This window comes from Aspergillus costaricaensis (assembly GCF_003184835.1).
Source record: "Aspergillus costaricaensis CBS 115574 unplaced genomic scaffold BO79scaffold_8, whole genome shotgun sequence".
NCBI classification, from domain to species: Eukaryota; Fungi; Ascomycota; class Eurotiomycetes; order Eurotiales; family Aspergillaceae; genus Aspergillus; species Aspergillus costaricensis.
Window position 1 is genome coordinate 481,685 of NW_020291808.1, and position 14,504 is coordinate 496,188.

The 14,504-nt window shown below is 51.2% G+C and overlaps 5 protein-coding genes across 5 annotated transcripts; 2 read left to right on the plus strand and 3 right to left on the minus strand.

Annotated features, from left to right (window-relative positions):
• Window positions 1–393: 393 nt before the first annotated feature.
• Window positions 394–2,977, minus strand: BO79DRAFT_208056 (F1F0 ATP synthase subunit alpha). Its single transcript, XM_025682305.1, has 6 exons — window positions 2,856–2,977; window positions 2,509–2,678; window positions 2,317–2,373; window positions 2,133–2,253; window positions 816–2,066; window positions 394–745 (listed from the first exon to the last, which is right to left on the minus strand). Exons 1-5 carry the CDS (start codon window positions 2,925–2,927, stop codon window positions 816–818), a joined length of 1,671 nt encoding a protein of 556 aa, XP_025542026.1. The 5' UTR covers window positions 2,928–2,977; the 3' UTR covers window positions 394–745.
• Window positions 2,978–3,977: 1,000 nt separating this feature from the next.
• On the minus strand, window positions 3,978–5,072 carry BO79DRAFT_169367 (2-hydroxy-palmitic acid dioxygenase MPO1). The gene is made up of 4 exons (XM_025679475.1): window positions 4,935–5,072; window positions 4,837–4,860; window positions 4,725–4,784; window positions 3,978–4,659 (listed from the first exon to the last, which is right to left on the minus strand). The coding sequence occupies exons 1-4, from the start codon at window positions 4,965–4,967 to the stop codon at window positions 4,207–4,209; spliced, it is 570 nt and encodes a 189-aa protein (XP_025542027.1). The 5' UTR covers window positions 4,968–5,072; the 3' UTR covers window positions 3,978–4,206.
• A 338-nt stretch (window positions 5,073–5,410) lies between these two features.
• On the plus strand, window positions 5,411–6,932 carry BO79DRAFT_286092 (DNA-directed RNA polymerase II subunit RPB7). Its single transcript, XM_025688431.1, has 4 exons — window positions 5,411–6,061; window positions 6,121–6,201; window positions 6,266–6,435; window positions 6,512–6,932. The coding sequence occupies exons 1-4, from the start codon at window positions 5,813–5,815 to the stop codon at window positions 6,519–6,521; spliced, it is 510 nt and encodes a 169-aa protein (XP_025542028.1). The 5' UTR covers window positions 5,411–5,812; the 3' UTR covers window positions 6,522–6,932.
• A 786-nt stretch (window positions 6,933–7,718) lies between these two features.
• BO79DRAFT_236325 (uncharacterized protein) lies at window positions 7,719–10,086 on the plus strand. The gene is made up of 2 exons (XM_025684566.1): window positions 7,719–8,325; window positions 8,406–10,086. Exons 1-2 carry the CDS (start codon window positions 8,017–8,019, stop codon window positions 9,594–9,596), a joined length of 1,500 nt encoding a protein of 499 aa, XP_025542029.1. The 5' UTR covers window positions 7,719–8,016; the 3' UTR covers window positions 9,597–10,086.
• A 285-nt stretch (window positions 10,087–10,371) lies between these two features.
• BO79DRAFT_169376 (putative RNA interference and gene silencing protein (Qde2)) lies at window positions 10,372–14,216 on the minus strand. Its single transcript, XM_025679476.1, has 4 exons — window positions 13,642–14,216; window positions 12,435–13,570; window positions 12,132–12,376; window positions 10,372–12,079 (listed from the first exon to the last, which is right to left on the minus strand). Exons 1-4 carry the CDS (start codon window positions 13,824–13,826, stop codon window positions 10,583–10,585), a joined length of 3,063 nt encoding a protein of 1,020 aa, XP_025542030.1. The 5' UTR covers window positions 13,827–14,216; the 3' UTR covers window positions 10,372–10,582.
• Between the last annotated feature and the right edge of the window lie 288 nt (window positions 14,217–14,504).

Consider the following 14,504-nt stretch of genomic DNA (forward strand, 5'->3'; position numbering starts at 1 on the left):
ATTCCCCGCAAATTTGCTGGGACGATTGTCCCTTGGTTCCCCAGATGGTATGGTTCTGACATCAGATTGCTGGCTATATGACATTTACACGAACGGACCCCCGTATTGCTTGCAGTTTTCAACCCCAGATCATCTACCCTAGTAGTAGTAGTTTTATGTCCACCACTTCGACCGGGGGAGAAGGCGCCACCCGGCAATGAGACCCCAATGGCTTCTATATATATCCTACTAGTACTTGACCCTCATCTAATGCCATGGGTTCGTGCTGGGTCGAGTTACCCCAGACTGGCGGCTATGACCGCCAGAGATCAAAGCTGGAGCGTTCAATTTAGTAGTTCAACTATCAGAGCAACTACTAAAGTCTCCTTCATACGCACCCTTCAGAGTACCAAGTTTAATCGAACAAAGGAAATCATATTCAGGCTGCATATATGTAGACAAAGGTTTCATAAGCCGAGACCAGCTGGAAGGTATTACACGCCAAACCAGTTAATCCGTCCAATTCCGTTCCCTTTGTCGCGCGAAATGATCTAAACGTACAGGATATTAATCGTATCTTTTTTGCCTTTCTCCGCACCACCGATTTACCCTGCTCTCCGTCGTCCCATAAGCTACATAGATCTGGCAGTAAAATATTCATCGCATAGTTGCAAACTACACCTCATCCAATATCTCGACCGACCCGAAGCTCTGGTTTAACAGAAAAAAATAAAACAGTGGGTTCAAATTGTACAAGCTATCTTGTCTATACACATAGAGTCAGGATTGATTCGGTACATGGCGGGCTATTCGCCCAAGAGCATTGTGTTGCTCACCTATGCGTTGAAGGACTTGTTGAAGGTGGGGATGATCTCCTTGAGCTGAGCCTCGAGCTCCTTGCTGACCTGGCCCTCCTTCTCGATGGTCTCCTGGATCTCGGGGTGGTTGCTCTTGAGGTGAGCAAGGAAGTCAGACTCCCACTGGAGGATCTTGGCGACGGGGATGGAGTCGAGGAAACCGTTGACACCAGCGAAGATCAGGGGAACCATGTCGGAGACGGCCATGGGGGAGTACTGCTTCTGCTTGAGGAGCTCGGTAAGACGCTCACCACGGCTGAGGGTCTGCTTGGTGGAGGCATCGAGATCGGAACCGAACTGGGCGAAGGCAGCAACCTCACGGTACTGAGCCAAGAACAGCTTCAGGGAACCGGCGACCTGCTTCATGGCCTTGACCTGGGCAGCGGAACCGACACGGGAGACGGACAGACCGACGTTAATGGCGGGACGGATACCCTTGTAGAACAGCTCAGACTCCAAGAAGATCTGACCGTCAGTGATGGAGATGACGTTGGTGGGAATGTAAGCGGAGACATCACCACCCTGGGTCTCAATGACGGGGAGGGCAGTGAGGGAACCACCACCGTGCTTCTCGTTCATCTTGGCAGCACGCTCAAGGAGACGAGAGTGGAGGTAGAAAACGTCACCGGGGTAGGCCTCACGACCAGGGGGACGACGGAGCAGCAGGGACATCTGACGGTAGGCGACGGCCTGCTTGGAAAGGTCATCGTAGATGATGACGGCGTGGCGGCCGTTGTCACGGAACCACTCACCCATGGCACAACCAGTGAAGGGAGCAAGGTACTGCAGAGGAGCAGCCTCGGAAGCAGTAGCAGCAACGACAATGGAGTACTTCATGGCGTCGTTCTCCTCGAGGGTCTTGACGAGCTGAGCGACGGTGGAACGCTTCTGACCGACGGCAACGTAGATGCAGTAAAGCTTCTTGCTCTCGTCGGAGGTGTTGTTCCAGCGCTTCTGGTTCAGCATGGCATCAAGGGCGACAGCGGTCTTACCGGTCTGACGGTCACCAATGATCAACTCACGCTGACCACGGCCGATGGGGACCATGGAGTCGACACACTTCAGACCAGTCTGGACGGGCTGGTTGACGGAGCGACGGGGCAGGATACCAGGGGCCTTGAGCTGAGCACGGCTCTTGACCTTGGTGGGGATGGGGCCCTTGCCATCGATGGGGTTACCGAGAGCGTCGACGACACGGCCGAGCATCTCAGGACCAACGGGGACATCGACCTAGATGATTTTTGTAAGTAAGATTGCTGATATCTGGGCGTGAAAAAAAAAAACAGAGATACATACAATCTCTCCGGTACGCTTGACAGTCTCACCCTCCTTGACGAGACGGTCGGAACCGAAAAGCACGACACCGACCTGGCCGGCTTCGAGGTTCATGCACATACCCTTGACGCCAGAGGCGAACCTAATGATTTGTTAATTGGATTGATACATTAACAAGGCATATATAAAAAACGGGGGTACCTACTCGACCAGCTCCTCAGCCTGGACGTTGGTCATGCCATGGACACGAGCGATACCGTCACTATTTTTGACATTAGTTTCAATTGATTTCGATGGAGAGCGTCAAATAATGGCCGAATTTTCGAATATTTCGATGATATCGATGGAATTGAAGCGGCGGCCAAAATTTTCAACCGAGGGAGAATTCGTCACGTACCCGACGGAAAGGACACGTCCAGTCTCGGCAAGACCAGCCTCCTCCTGAACACCGCGGATTCTCTGCTCAAGGATGGAAGAGACCTCAGTGGGAGAGGCCTTGGCCTCAGCAGCGTAGGAACGGATCTGCTTGGAGGCGCCAGAGAGGGGGCCGGGAACAGCCGCGCGAGCCTGTAGTCGTACGCAAAATTTGTCAACATCACGACCACGCAGTCAAAACGCGTAAAAGCGAAGCAGGAAGCATTGCGATGTGTAGAGAGGCGATGGCAAGCATCATTGAGATGACTTCTTGGATGGAATCGGCCAGATGGCGAAGGTATGGTCGACCTGGACAGGGATAGGACTCACCGAAGCGATCCTGCCAGTGGCAGAGGCAGCCGCGACGGTGCGGCTAGACTGCCGCAAAGCGTTTCTGAACATTGTGATGGGGGTTCAGAGGAGTGGGAGAGTGGTTTCTCTGAAGGAGAGATGTAATTGGGGGGAGGGAGGAAGAGGAGAAAGGATTGTGGATGGATGGAAGGAGAGCTTTGTCGTCGGGGTTGGGAGGATTCTCAGGACTGCCACTAATCCTAGTTTGCCGAGACCTCACCAACCTCCGAAGCCGCCCTAGTGCGCTCACGGGACACCCACCCACCCCAAAGAAACTCGTTGCCGGGTGATGTATTCCATCACTTTTTGTCTACTATTTTTTCCCACCGATCTACTACTACATTATTTTTAGTCCATAAAATTATTATTATTAGTTCCCCTACACTTTGAACCCTTTTCATAATTTTATTTTATGGTAGGGAATTGTTAACATTGTTGCTCTGAAGTTGACGGGGGTTGTGAGGGAAAGCGGTAACCGCTTGTTTCTCCGGGCCACCTGGCCATCCCATTTTTCATTTGTTCCTTTTCTCGGATCTGCGGATACTGCTGGTTGGCTGGCTTACTCAGTTCATTTTCGTCGCAGCAACCGCCCGCAGGGCCCTGCCAACAACAACCCGCCCCGTTCTGCTCGACACCGCACTCACTCACCTCACTGCTTTGACCGGTTGTCCCGGTGGGAAACACCGGCTCGACATGGGCCCTTCCCATGGCTGCGACCAACTGGTTCGTTCGTATGTTACCGCTACCCAGCATATACCTCCTCTTTTTCTCCTCCTTCTGCCCGTCAAAGTCCAAGACTTGTCCCAAACTTTTCCCCTCTTAATTATGTGTAATTTGTCTCTCGTTCTCCTCTTCTTATGCGCATGTTGTATGACACAGAAAACCCCCTCTTATATTCACATACCAACCATACCCGACCTTTTTCCTATTTCCCCTTCCCCATTTTTCCTCCTTACAGTCCTCACTACCCAGGTTCCTACTCCGTACTTCCGGGGCTTACATCATGATCCACTTTGGATGCATGAATGTCAAGCCTGCATCAACATCGGTTTATTCACTCATCTTGGGATACTTCGCTATTCATTAATGATTAACTTCAATTACCGACGTAGTATGATATTATTGCTGTAGCGCTGACAGACATTGCACTCTGCAAACATCAATCTCAAAACTCCAGAGGTACCAAAAAACTAATGCTAAGGAAGAGCAATGCTCTCAATTCGAATCATTGACATGGCAACATAACTCGCAGCAAAATCACCGCTACTAGCCATGCAACTCCCATGTAAAAATAGAGATCGGGTCATCCTACCATATAGCTTTACGGCACTTATTTGGCAGTCTTGCCCTTCTGCGCCTTGAAAGCGGCAATCTGCTTTTCCACATTCTGATCGTATCTGGCTTTCAGCTCCGGACGGTAGCCGAAGAAAAAGAGCACTTCCATCCAGACGAAGAGAGGTGCCAGAAGAAGCGCCTGGACGAGGTTGTCCAGCAAGGCCGGAGCTCTGCGCTCAAAGGCACCATGGCCGACAAACTGAGCGAGCCAGGACACTACATGGATCCCAGCAAACCAATAGTTGGCGCTGTTGCCATACGTAGCCAGTAGATGGTTCGCCCAGGCTGCACCGGCGATTATAAGGGGAGCGACCAGTGCCCCCGCAACAGGTTCGAGGAGGATGTAAAACGTGGAGTATATGATGGCTGCGATCGTTCCGAGATTAGGAGGAAGGTTTTGGATCTGCAGCGCATCGGGCAGGTTCACGAAAGCCGGTGTGTTCGACGCCTAGTAGATTCATAAAACGTTAGCGGTCCATCGCTATGAAGGGTTGAGGGAATAGCAGTTCGTACCAGAGCGATTCCTGTGAACAGAAGTATCGGCACGCATGTGATGTGTATCGCAACATTTACCTGGACGGGACCATTAGAGCAAGCCGCAAACGGGGCAAATAGCATGGCATACTGGGTTATTGTGATAGGCTCCATACTGCGAGGCTCGTTAGCATGGAAATCTTGCGCCAAACACTGAACACTGTGATAGGTGTTGCGGTAGAGGCTTACAAACAGAAGCTGCTTTTCGAGATTCAAGGCCATCTTGGAATGCTATTACTGCTATGGCTCGAAAGTCCGATGTAGATGGGCGCAACAAAAGAATAACGGTGAGCGTGAGACCAGCTCTTTTTTTTTTTTTGTTTCTCGTCTGGGGATATTGCCTGATCTGACCCGATCAGCAGGTGGAGAGATAGGACATTCTATGATTTGTTCCTGGCTTTATGCTTGTGCAGACGTCATCCCGGCCTAGGTAAACTCGTTGCACAAAGGCAGGACCGAGGATATCGTGATTAATTACACGTTGCGTCTCGTCATGACCGGCAGTGCGCGGAGCTACACTCTGTCGGCTCTGTAACGGCGTATGGTTTTGTAATTGATGACCATCGTGGGGGTGCTTTCCAGATAGTCACGTGAGAGCATCCAGCTCGAGCTGTTCAGACGGAAATCCGTGACCGCTATGAGTTTGGTGTCGAATTAACGGGTGACTGCCCTTCTTCTGTCCGATCTTGTTTGAAGGCAGGGTTTATCTGCTGCAATTGCTCTGTTCTGCGCTCTTTATCCTGAACGCGCGCTCCCTTCTTCTGTTGGCTTTGCTGAATCAGTTTTCTGGTCTTCCCAGTTGTTGATATCTTGTCATCAAGTATTGGCGGCAAGTGCTCGTCCATTTGTCGCAAACCTAGTTCATTCGCTTCACTCATTCATAGCGATTCAACTTACTTTGGACTAACGACACGGGCCACTCGAGATATTCGAACTGCACCATCCAATCCCCGGGAAACAGTAAGATACTGGCTGAAGCTTGATCTATCGCGTAAACCGAACCCCCACCGCACCGGCTGTTGAAACAAAATTGTGTATCATACTCTCGACCATCACAAGTCTACAACATGTTTTTCCTTAAAGAAGAGGTCAAGGTTATCACCTTGCACCCGTCCTACTTCGGGCCCAACATGCGCGAGTATCTCATCAACCGGTTAAACGAGGAGGAAGAGGGACGTTGTACGGGCGACCATTTCGTGATCTGCGTAATGGACATGGTTGATATTGGTGAAGGACGGGTGCTTCCAGGCAGCGGACAGGCAGAATATACGATCAAGTATCGGGCAATTATCTGGAAGCCCTTCCGCGGAGAGACCGTACGTTTTGGAGTCGCACTGAAACCGGGCTGCATTTGATTCTGACCAGAACCCTGTAGGTCGATGCGATTGTTACGTCTGTCAAGCCCACGGGTATCTTTACTTTGGCCGGTCCATTGTCTGTTTTCATTGCACGGAAAGTATGTCGACGACCGAGTTTGAGTTGGATCACCTAGTCTTGTCGGATGCTAACAAGTTGGCAAGAACATTCCTTCCGATATCAAGTGGGAACCGAACACAGTACCGCCGCAATACACAGACCATGCGGACCAAGTCATCGAGAAGGGGACCAGTTTACGGCTTAAGATTCTCGGTGTGAAGCCCGACGTTGCGGCGATCAATGCCATTGGAACGATCAAGGAAGATTACCTCGGGTGAGTTTCCCAACCTCTCTGGGGATTAGACTTTGACGCAGATGTACTGACGTTTTACTTTCCTTTTCCTAACCAGACCATTGTAATGCCTTTTGTGATGTGCCGTTAACCTCCACCATTTACCCTAATGATTGATATCGCGTGACTATTGAAAGGATCGTTGATACCCTTTCCTTACTCTACAATTTCTCACACAAGAACAACCATGTTGAAAGAATTCTGCCTTGCAAGGAGGTGCGCCCATGGGTAGAATGATGAGAGCGCGCCCAAGGCGGGAGTCTTGGGCTTGGATATCATCCACCGGCATGATATCGTGCCTTTTCTTTGCAGAAACCCGCGCAGGCGAACGGGATTGACTGATTGCTGCGAAACCAGGCACTAAATGCACCTGAGAAGAAAAACCACGACGGGGAGGGCATAGGATCTCCCATGCCAGTTAGGAGGATAGCTATATGTGTGTATATCTAAGGCGGACACTTCCGAATTTGGCTTGCCAGACTGAAGGTCTAAAATAAAATAAAGAAAGACGAACTAATTTATAGATGAAAGACCACGACCAGTTCTGGACCTGAGTCTAGTCTAGTAGTATTTAGACTCCTGTTACTCCCTACTACTTACATAGCCAAGCAAGTATACGTAGTGCAGTGCAGTGCAGTGAGCCGAATTATGCAGACAGGCAGCATGAATAAAGAACCCAGCCGAGCCCAAGCGCAGTTGCCGGAGAGACGCGGGTAGTTACTTAATTACTTAGCTACTTAGTACTTACTTACTAGTAGATAGTTGGTGGCCCATCACGATTAGTGAAACGCTGGTGTGTCCATCGTCGGAGCCGTGCGCGTGGCTCATTTGACTTTCCCCAGTCCTTAGCGTCGTGGGAGATTTCTTGCGAGATTGTGATGGACCCGAATAGATTCAGGAAAGCCATGGACTGTCATGCCCCCAGAGTCTGAAGACACATGTTTATTGGATCATCGTCACTCTTAGTAGCAGTATACTGTGCCGGATGGCAAACCAAACCCCATGTTAGTTGGATTGGCCACCCCTTCTCATAGGAAGAATGGCTCTTAATCAATCAATTGGTGGTGCAGTTGGTAGTAAGTGGTTAGGTATAAGAATAGCTCACGGTGAATCCGCCAGACCCCCCCCCCTTGGAGAAGTCAAATTTGTTAGTTGTGAATCTGGTCCTTATAATAATAATAATAATAACCATAAACAACAACAACTAAAAGTCAAATCCCCCGTGGCGATTGATTTTGTTGGATTTGATTTCTGCCTGCATTCCTCTTCTCTCAATACTCACCTCCTCAGCACATTCATTCATTTATTTATTAAATTCATTACAATTACTCTAGTCCAGGTTTACTCTGTACTCTCTGTGCTTGGAAAGTTAATCGGGTCCTGAAACGTGGTTCGCGCCAATCTGCAACGGGCGGTTTCCCCTTCCTCTCACCTTCCCTCGGCCTGTCATCAACTCCTACTAACTACTCACTCTCTGCCCGTGTTTTGTCCTTCCTTTACCCCAACCCAACACTCCCTCCCCCTCACATTCGTTTCTGACATATTAATCCACTCGAATCCACCATGTCTTTGAAAGACGTGTACCAGCGCTTTCTGGCTAACCCAAGCTCGGCGCCCCTGGCCTCCAATGCGTCCTTGATCTATATCACCACCACCACCAAGCTGGATGGCGCATCGGCGGTGGTCAGCCACCTCACCAAGCAGCAGAGAATTGTCAAGACCAGGTCGGAAAACGTTCTGGATGTGATTGAGAGTGCCAACTCCCTCTGCTTGGACATTGAAACTACCCTGGAGTTTGTGTCTGGAGGCGGGGCCTATCTTCCCTCGCTGGACGATAACTTCCTGGCTGACCACGTCGCGACTTTCCCCACGGTACGTCGGGCGCCTGGTGACCTCCTTCTTCTACTCTTCTTCTATACCTGTACTAACGCCGCGTTCTGTTTCTTGCGCAGGTCCATATCGTTCGCTTTAATTCGCAGAATCAGATCCAAAATGTCCGAATCTACTGGGACCAAGCGTCGCTACTGAAACAAGTCGAAGTGATCGGATCCCGCAGTCGCGGCTGGCCGATTCGCGAACCCAAGGATCAGATTCGCCTGATCAAGTCCGCTGTTTCCTCCAACCCAGTTGACGACGGACCTGCGTCTGCATCATTCCCTGCAACAACCGAGAGCAATGAGGAACGTAGCAAGAAGGGTTCCCCCGGAAAGAGACACATCAAGGATCCTCACGCCGCTGAGTCACTTTTTGAGCTCCTCTCCCCTGAAAAGGACCGGAGCGAGCCAGTCCGCGCACCTCGTGCTCCTGCATCTGCAAAGCCCCCGCCCCGCGATCCCAAGGAAATCTTCCACGAAGACGCCGATATTCCCGACACGCCGTCTCGGAGTAGAATCGCTCCCAAAGCTGGTGCCAGCAAGAACTTCCAGCGCTCCCGTATCTTTGATGATGATGAAACCGTCGCTGCGGAAGGTGGTCACGAGCAGATTGCCTATCGGGCTAACCCGAAGCGTTATGATCACTTTGAGCTCGGTGGGGACAACAGTGAGAGGGAGATCAAGGAAAAGCCCAGTCGTCCTGTGTCGCGCCAGGCGCCTCACTGGGACTTTGACGATTTCGTGACGCCCGAGAAGCCTAAGCGTCCGCTTCGGGGAGAGCAAATCCGTCACTTTGGCTGGAGCGATGATGAGCCGGACCTCACTTCGCCTCCGGCCCATCCCGCGGTGCACCGTCCCCGTCGTGACGCCGAAACCCACTTCGTCCTGACAGACGACCCCGCTGAGGACAAGAACGCCCCTCGTATCATCAGTTCTTTCCAGAACAAGGGACTGAGCCTCTATAAGAACCACCTATTCCAAGACGAAGAGGAAGCCGCTGGCGAGAACGCCCCTCTGTCTGTTGTCAACAACGGCCCCAACCGCAAGAAGGACTACGAGACCCACTGGAACATCACCGCCGAGTCGCCCCAGAGCAGCAAGGTCAGCAGTGAGAACGTGAAACCTGTTGGTGGAGATCGCCAGAAGGCTCTCAAGAACATGCAGTCGTCCTGGGATGACCCCGAGCAGTCGCCGGAGAAGGCGGCACCTCCTCAGCGTCGCGCCATGCGTCATCTCAACCAGCGTAGCTGGGATATGGGAGAGAACTGAATGATGTATGCCGATCATTCAATGAGCTGAACGTCTACAACCACCTGTCTATCAAATTTACCGAACATTGGGCCTCCGCTCCTTACTCAAGTACTACAATTCATACAGCGACGACAAGTCTTCCACATCATGTTTCACTGAAGAGCGCACCCAAAAAAGCCTGCATATGATACTTATTTCCCCGCCGTGAACGATAGCAGAGTCAACGCATGCACGGATCTATGATAAACCACATGTTCTGTTCTTGTTGTGTTTTTCGATTCAATTTCAGTTCCTAGCTGTGTATTTTGTTTACCTACAGTTCAATATGATTTTGTCTTATTGCTTATTTGATGTGTCTTCTTCGCTTCTTGTAAGAAATTTCCACTGACAGTTTTTATTTTCTTTTTTGTGTCCTTGGTTGCTTTGGTTCATTTATCATTCTACATCACGCATTGTCTGTTAAATACCAGTAGTCGGCACATTCTGTATGCCCAGATAAGTGAAATACCATACTCATGATCGATTGGCAGATTCAGTGATAAAAAGCATCGTATTTCACCCTAATGAAAATACTAATACGATGTGGAATACCAAACAATATATCCTTCAATCAAGTGTAGTTCTATCATAATATGTGACCATGTATCTCGTATTTGGCTCATTCTAGGTACATACAACCGTCACATATGATATGTACTACATGCATCCTCAAAAAAAAGTAAAGTAAATAAAAAAAAATCAAAATATCCCCCAAAAAGGGCAAGTATGTAAGAAAGGTATTTTTTTGTGGGTCAAAAAAAAAAAAAAAAAAAAAAATCTGGGGGGGTTTCACTCAAAACATCAGATAGTAGTAACTCAAGATAAACAAACCAAATCATCATCATCAACAATCATCCACGTGGCAAAGGGCAAAGAGGCATGGTTTATCTCAAATCAGCAACTATCCAAATATCATAAGTAGTAGTTCTCATAAGCAACGTCTATCCGAACATCTTCTTCACATCCTAGATGTAGAACATAGTGTCGCTAACATTCGGATGGATCTTGACGTTCAGGAACTCCCGAGCAGAAGAGCCAGGGTCAGTGCCTGTAATGACACTTCCGGTCGGGGTTTCGTCGAAGACTTTGCTAAGGTAGCAACGAGCTCTGGTACAAACCAGGTCGGCGTAGTAGGCGGGCGGGCAGATGCTAACGGCCTTGGTGGCTCTGCCGAAGAGGTAGCAGAGTCGGTGGGTGAGGCCTTCTAGGATGTCTGCGGCATTTTCGTATGGGGGCATGGCCTTCTCTCGGCAGAAGACCTCGTCCCAGACGGTAAAGTAGTGGGCTGGGCGAGCGGTACCCTTCAGGGCAGTGTGAGCCTGCAGGTAGAACTCCCAGTTGCGGGCTTCGGTGACGCCGCGGTCGACGACGGTGCCGTTTTCCGGGTTGCCGAATTTGTCGGCGTCCTCCAGCTTGGTTGGGTAGAAGCGTGTGTGGTGGCGTTTACCTACAACCACGATCGAGATGCGTGGGAGGCCCTTGGAGGTGTCGGTGGCGGGATATACTTCCTTGCATGCTTCTTTGAGAAGAGGGAGTTCGCGCTGCACCACGAGCTCGTACTGGCCTTCGGAGACTCCGTCGCGGTAAACGATGATGTTCTCCGGGTAGGTCTTCCGGTTACGAACCCAGCGCCGAAGGTGGGCCTTCAGCATGGTGTCGAGTTCGGCGACCATCTCTTCCCGGGGCTTTTGAATACGGAGTTCCGCGGGCCATTGGCCGAGAGTCGAATCGACGGAGGCAACCATGCCAGCAACACTAGGGGCTGCGGAGGAGGACCCAGGGGACGGGTGGGTGACGTCAACACCGACGAGCATGGTCTTTTTCTGTCCAATGAGGCCTAGCTCTTTGGGATCAATTAGCTGGTTGTTTCCTCCCAGCTTGAGGTTGAACTTGAGCCCGACGTTTGCCCAATACTGATCATTAGACTTTCTGAATTTGTCGGCAACGACGTTGACATTGCGGACGCCGTGCGTCAAATCGCAGGCCCTCTTAACAATATTATAGATATCAGCGTCGTTGCCCGGAAGGACCGTCAGTATGAGCATGGGCTGGTGTCTCTCAATGAGCTCGGCAACGGCTCTGTCGATGGCCTTTGTATTATACTCTCTAATCTCCTCATCATATCCTCTCCTCGTCAAAAGTAGAGTTTGTCCAGTCTTTGGTGGGCTGGCATTCACGCCGATCTCGTTCAACTTGTCCGTAAAGCCTTTGAGGTTGGCGCTCAAGTCTTCGGGCCTGATGGCCGGATATTTCGCGCCTTCGTAGTCCAAGGCAAGCCAAGTCCAAGAAGGCAGCTTTGTGGAGGTCGAAAACCGAATCGATCTCATGTTCCAACTTCCTGAATAGGGCTTGATTTGCTTTTGACTCGGCTTGCTCTCGTCCCTGTACAGAACGCTAGGCGCCGGTAGTACTCGTCCAGGTACGGTTATTAGCCGAGGATCATTCTGGATGCCGAAGTCCACCTGAACACAGACGTTAACAAAGCACTCACAACAGCTTTGGAGAGATACTTACGAGGGTGGGATTTGGTGACGCTCCCAGACCCAACACTTCTGTCCCTTGCGCCACAATTGATTGAGCATTTTGCGGTGGGCCTCGCACAGCAAAGTTTAGCATGTTCCGCGTTTGGTTAGGTGTAAGCTTGGTGTTAGCCTGCTGACCAGGCACGACCTCACACACTTCGACGGGCAGATAGCTCGGATTCTCTCTAGTGCCGACGTTCACTACGGGCATCTTTGGGTCGCATTGGATGTTGTAATCTGCAGATGACAATGTTAAATGACGCAACGTCAGGATAGGCTTGGGGGTAACACTGACTTTGGAGGAAGAAGTCTGCAACACTGATATACTTGCCAGCCGGCTGAGGTCCCGCCTTAACGGGCTTCTTTCCTTTCTTCGAGCGAGAAGTCTGCTGTGATGCCGACGGCTGTTGACCTGGAGCGTCAAGGAAGAATTCCACCTCTTTAGGGCCTGCACCAAGTCTTGGCACTTTGGGAGGCATTGGCTGCGAGGCACCGTCTCTCGGAATTGCAACACCAGCAATGCGCTTGAACCGTGGAATAGCTTGACCTTTCTTGTTGGTCTTCTTGATATGAGTCACCTGAACCCTCAAGGTGCGAATGAACCGACGCAAGTTGTTGAGCTCACGAGGGCGGAATGGCTCATACAACGCGAAGATGTGCGCCAGCGGGCCTTCTTGGTAGCAGGCAACGTACTTGACCTGTACGTTCACCAGAAGACGCGAAGTTGCGGCACGAACACTGACAAAGAAGCCCCGGAGTGCCTCCAGCCCGTCACCGAGAGAATATTTCTCCTCACGACCTCCACAGATAGCATAGTGCTTATTGGCACCGACAGAAGCGATGGTCGGATCACTCTTGGGTTGAAAGCCCAGGATGATATTCATGGCCTGTATAACGTCGGCCTTGGATGCAAACATGGCAGCAGCATCTGAAGATGTGAGATAGTTCAGGAGGTCTGATGGGTTGAGGGTGCCTGTATATTGGCACCTCACCCGGTAGACCTTAGGATCCTCGGGGTACTCGTCCTCATATTCATCCCGGTAGCGAACATCATATTCGACGGCCTCCTGTTCGATCAGGATCTTCTGGTTTGCAATAAGCGTGGATACATAGTCGGTAACAACACTGTTACGGAACTGAGCCAAATGTTCTTCGAGAAACAATCGCACGATGTGACGGGCTTTCTTGCCGGTAGGCTTCCTACCAGCTGCGTCGCCTGAGATATCGATGTGGTAGCGGTATAGCTGCTTCCCCACCGACTTTAGCTCAAAATAGTTTGCGTACAGCGTGACAGGCCGTCCCTGGGTGCCAAAACCAGGCCGCAGCGGCCACTCCGCAGTTTTCTTCTGCTTCTTCGCAAGCACCGCTGCTCCGATAGCGTTTTCCGTTTTCTCGACCTGGGGACTGGGGGTAGGGACCGGTCCACCCGGACTAAGGTAGCCATTAAGTTAGATTGGCGTGCAATGCAGCCAAACGTGTGGGGACGCTACTCACGAGTACACCGACGGGCCTTGATCAAAACCGCCTCTCCCTCCTCCCCGACCTCCGCGGCCACCACGTCCACCACCACGGCCCCCATCAAACCCTCTTCCCCGTCCCCTATTATCTGAACCACGTCCACGGCCCCCATCAAATCCCCTCCCACCACCACCATCACCTCTTCCTCCCCGACCTCTAAAACCGCCATCACTGGGACCGGGACGGATAGGGAGCTCAGTGGTCGAGCCTCGGCCTGCACCTCCACCTCTGGGAGCACCGCCGCGGCCCCGACCACGGTCTCCCTGACCACGGTCTCCGCCTTTGCCCCGATCTCCTCTACCACGACCCCGCTGACCTCCCGACGACATGGCAGAATGCTTTTCTCGCCAAATAAATTATCTTTCACAACAGCTCACAACCTAGATAGACACGCTATGAGGCTGCAGGGAGGATGAAGGCAGAACGAAGGTTTTGGGGAGTGGGAATGAGCGCTTGTAAATTAGTAGGTGCTGCTAACACACCCCACATCAGGTTGCTGGGGGCACAGCCTGCTGCTCATTCACTCACAGGACGAGGCAGCGCGGCAAGGATGGCCATGCAGCCTTGAGTTGGCAATGAAGTAAAACACGGTGAATGGCTGGTGGGCCTGGTGTACTTATGCGACCGCAGCTGATAGATCAATCCATCTTACTGTATTCAATCGTTCAGGAAGGGAATCCCTGATCGAGAAATGACGTTTAGGGGGAGACCGGAAGGCTGCACACATGGTGGAACAAAGACTGCCGCCCAATCATTTGGGTCTGAGACCGGGGTTTCACATGGTGTTGGATAGGGGAGAAATGATGGGGATATAGTCTAGGCTGGGAGCAAATGAGGGGCATTGATA

What these genes read in the sequence shown, in the direction of transcription:
- BO79DRAFT_208056 (XM_025682305.1), bottom strand. Translation starts at nt 2,927, where the DNA reads ATGTTCAGAAACGCTTTGCGGCAGTCTAGCCGCACCGTCGCGGCTGCC. An exon ending in CCACTGGCAGGATCGCTTCG is followed by an intron (nt 2,679 to 2,855) that starts GTGAGTCCTATC and finishes GTACGACTACAG; the next exon opens with GCTCGCGCGGCTGTTCCCGG. An exon ending in GGACGTGTCCTTTCCGTCGG is followed by an intron (nt 2,374 to 2,508) that starts GTACGTGACGAA and finishes TGTCAAAAATAG; the next exon opens with TGACGGTATCGCTCGTGTCC.
- BO79DRAFT_169367 (XM_025679475.1), bottom strand. Translation starts at nt 4,967, where the DNA reads ATGGCCTTGAATCTCGAAAAGCAGCTTCTGTTT. An exon ending in GAGCCTATCACAATAACCCA is followed by an intron (nt 4,785 to 4,836) that starts GTATGCCATGCT and finishes GGTCCCGTCCAG; the next exon opens with GTAAATGTTGCGATACACAT. An exon ending in TGTTCACAGGAATCGCTCTG is followed by an intron (nt 4,660 to 4,724) that starts GTACGAACTGCT and finishes TGAATCTACTAG; the next exon opens with GCGTCGAACACACCGGCTTT.
- BO79DRAFT_286092 (XM_025688431.1), top strand. Translation starts at nt 5,813, where the DNA reads ATGTTTTTCCTTAAAGAAGAGGTCAAGGTTATCACCTTGCACCCGTCC. An exon ending in AGCCCTTCCGCGGAGAGACC is followed by an intron (nt 6,062 to 6,120) that starts GTACGTTTTGGA and finishes AGAACCCTGTAG; the next exon opens with GTCGATGCGATTGTTACGTC. An exon ending in CTGTTTTCATTGCACGGAAA is followed by an intron (nt 6,202 to 6,265) that starts GTATGTCGACGA and finishes CAAGTTGGCAAG; the next exon opens with AACATTCCTTCCGATATCAA.
- BO79DRAFT_236325 (XM_025684566.1), top strand. Translation starts at nt 8,017, where the DNA reads ATGTCTTTGAAAGACGTGTACCAGCGCTTTCTGGCTAACCCAAGCTCG. An exon ending in ACGTCGCGACTTTCCCCACG is followed by an intron (nt 8,326 to 8,405) that starts GTACGTCGGGCG and finishes TTTCTTGCGCAG; the next exon opens with GTCCATATCGTTCGCTTTAA.
- BO79DRAFT_169376 (XM_025679476.1), bottom strand. Translation starts at nt 13,826, where the DNA reads ATGGCGGTTTTAGAGGTCGGGGAGGAAGAGGTGATGGTGGTGGTGGGA. An exon ending in GTTTTGATCAAGGCCCGTCG is followed by an intron (nt 13,571 to 13,641) that starts GTGTACTCGTGA and finishes TGGCTACCTTAG; the next exon opens with TCCGGGTGGACCGGTCCCTA. An exon ending in CGTCACCAAATCCCACCCTC is followed by an intron (nt 12,080 to 12,131) that starts GTAAGTATCTCT and finishes GTCTGTGTTCAG; the next exon opens with GTGGACTTCGGCATCCAGAA.